A 1,148-nucleotide genomic window follows, 5' to 3' on the forward strand; every position below is an offset into this window, starting at 1 on the left:
GCGACGAGCCGCAGCAGGGCTATTTTTAGCCTGGCAGAGAAATTCCCGTTTCAGACACGCGCGCTGGTAGCGCCGATCGCACTTGTCCTCCAGTGTCCTCCTGCATCACGTGGGCATGTGGCAGGGCAGCGAAGGCCCGGGAAGGATTCCTGCTTTTGAATGTCTTGGGATTTGGCAGGTGAAGCTTTTGGGTTTTTAAGGGACTGCTTTTAGAGTTGAGGCCAGACAGCGCTGAGACTGGCATCCCCTTGCACAGCTACAGCAGGGCTGAAAGCTTCCCCCCACCCTGCAAGCAGGCTAGTGTTGGCGAAGCACTGCGTGGCGGGCTTACGAGGACAGAAGAGAAATCTGTTGCATCCTTTGCCTTTCTTTTGACACTGGCCACTTAAAAGGTGGCTGGGGTGGAGGTTTTGTGCTGACCTACAGCGAGGCACACCAACTTTGTTCTGCGCTGGCTGCTAGGGGACAAGGATGTTTCAGCCAGGCTGAATTTGAAGCCACAACTTTCCCTAGGAAGAAACTCCACGTCCTAACAGCGTATTTCCTGAGCCTTTCAGCCTCACAAAACCATGTCCAGCCTGGCAGACGGGGGCCGTAAACCTGCAAGACCTCCCCCAGCTGCGCAAGTCTCCCGGACTCCTCGCTGCCCTCCCTACGGCGACCTGCGTGGGACGAAAGGGGCAAGGTGCTTGTAGCGTCCCAGCTATCGGGGGCAGCGAGGGCGTCCTCTCCAGGGAAACCTGCTCCGCTTTCTATTGACGCCCTCGTGCATACAGGAGCCGCCCGAGCTGCCTTTGGCAGCAGCCGCCACGTGCGAGGCCTGCGGCAAGGACGAGCGCGAGATGCGCTGGGCACGCGCGCGTGCAGGAGCGTGGTTCGTGCAGTGCCATGCCGACGTCCAGGGGACTTGGCGTGAGCACGTGCCCGGGGTGGAGCAGCAGGAAGACCAGTCCCAGGGCTCCCATCCTTGCAGGCCTTCGTGGCTCGCAGAGGACGAAATCACAGCAGCGGTGAGCACTATGCATGCGATGCGTGGCGGTGGCATGGCAGGGCGTGCCCGTAGCATGACATGCATGTGCAGCAAACCTGCTGCTTTGTGGCAGGGGGAGGCAGCAGCAGCACTGCCCCCCACCCCACCCCCTCCACTC

General features: G+C 60.7%; 1 protein-coding gene across 1 annotated transcript in view; it reads left to right on the forward strand.

The window, feature by feature from the left end:
* The first annotated feature begins 569 nt into the window (after nucleotides 1-569).
* The window catches only part of MRPS23 (mitochondrial ribosomal protein S23), a 4,009-nt gene continuing 3,430 nt past the window's right edge, over nucleotides 570-1,148 (forward strand). The window contains exons 1-2 of the mRNA XM_014522463.1: nucleotides 570-680; nucleotides 777-1,010. Of these exons, the coding sequence (XP_014377949.1) occupies nucleotides 570-680; nucleotides 777-1,010 (345 nt within the window). The remainder of the gene's footprint in view (nucleotides 681-776; nucleotides 1,011-1,148) is intronic.

Source organism: Alligator sinensis, unplaced genomic scaffold (genome assembly GCF_000455745.1).
Source record: "Alligator sinensis unplaced genomic scaffold, ASM45574v1 scaffold118_1, whole genome shotgun sequence".
NCBI lineage: Eukaryota > Metazoa > Chordata > Crocodylia > Alligatoridae > Alligator > Alligator sinensis.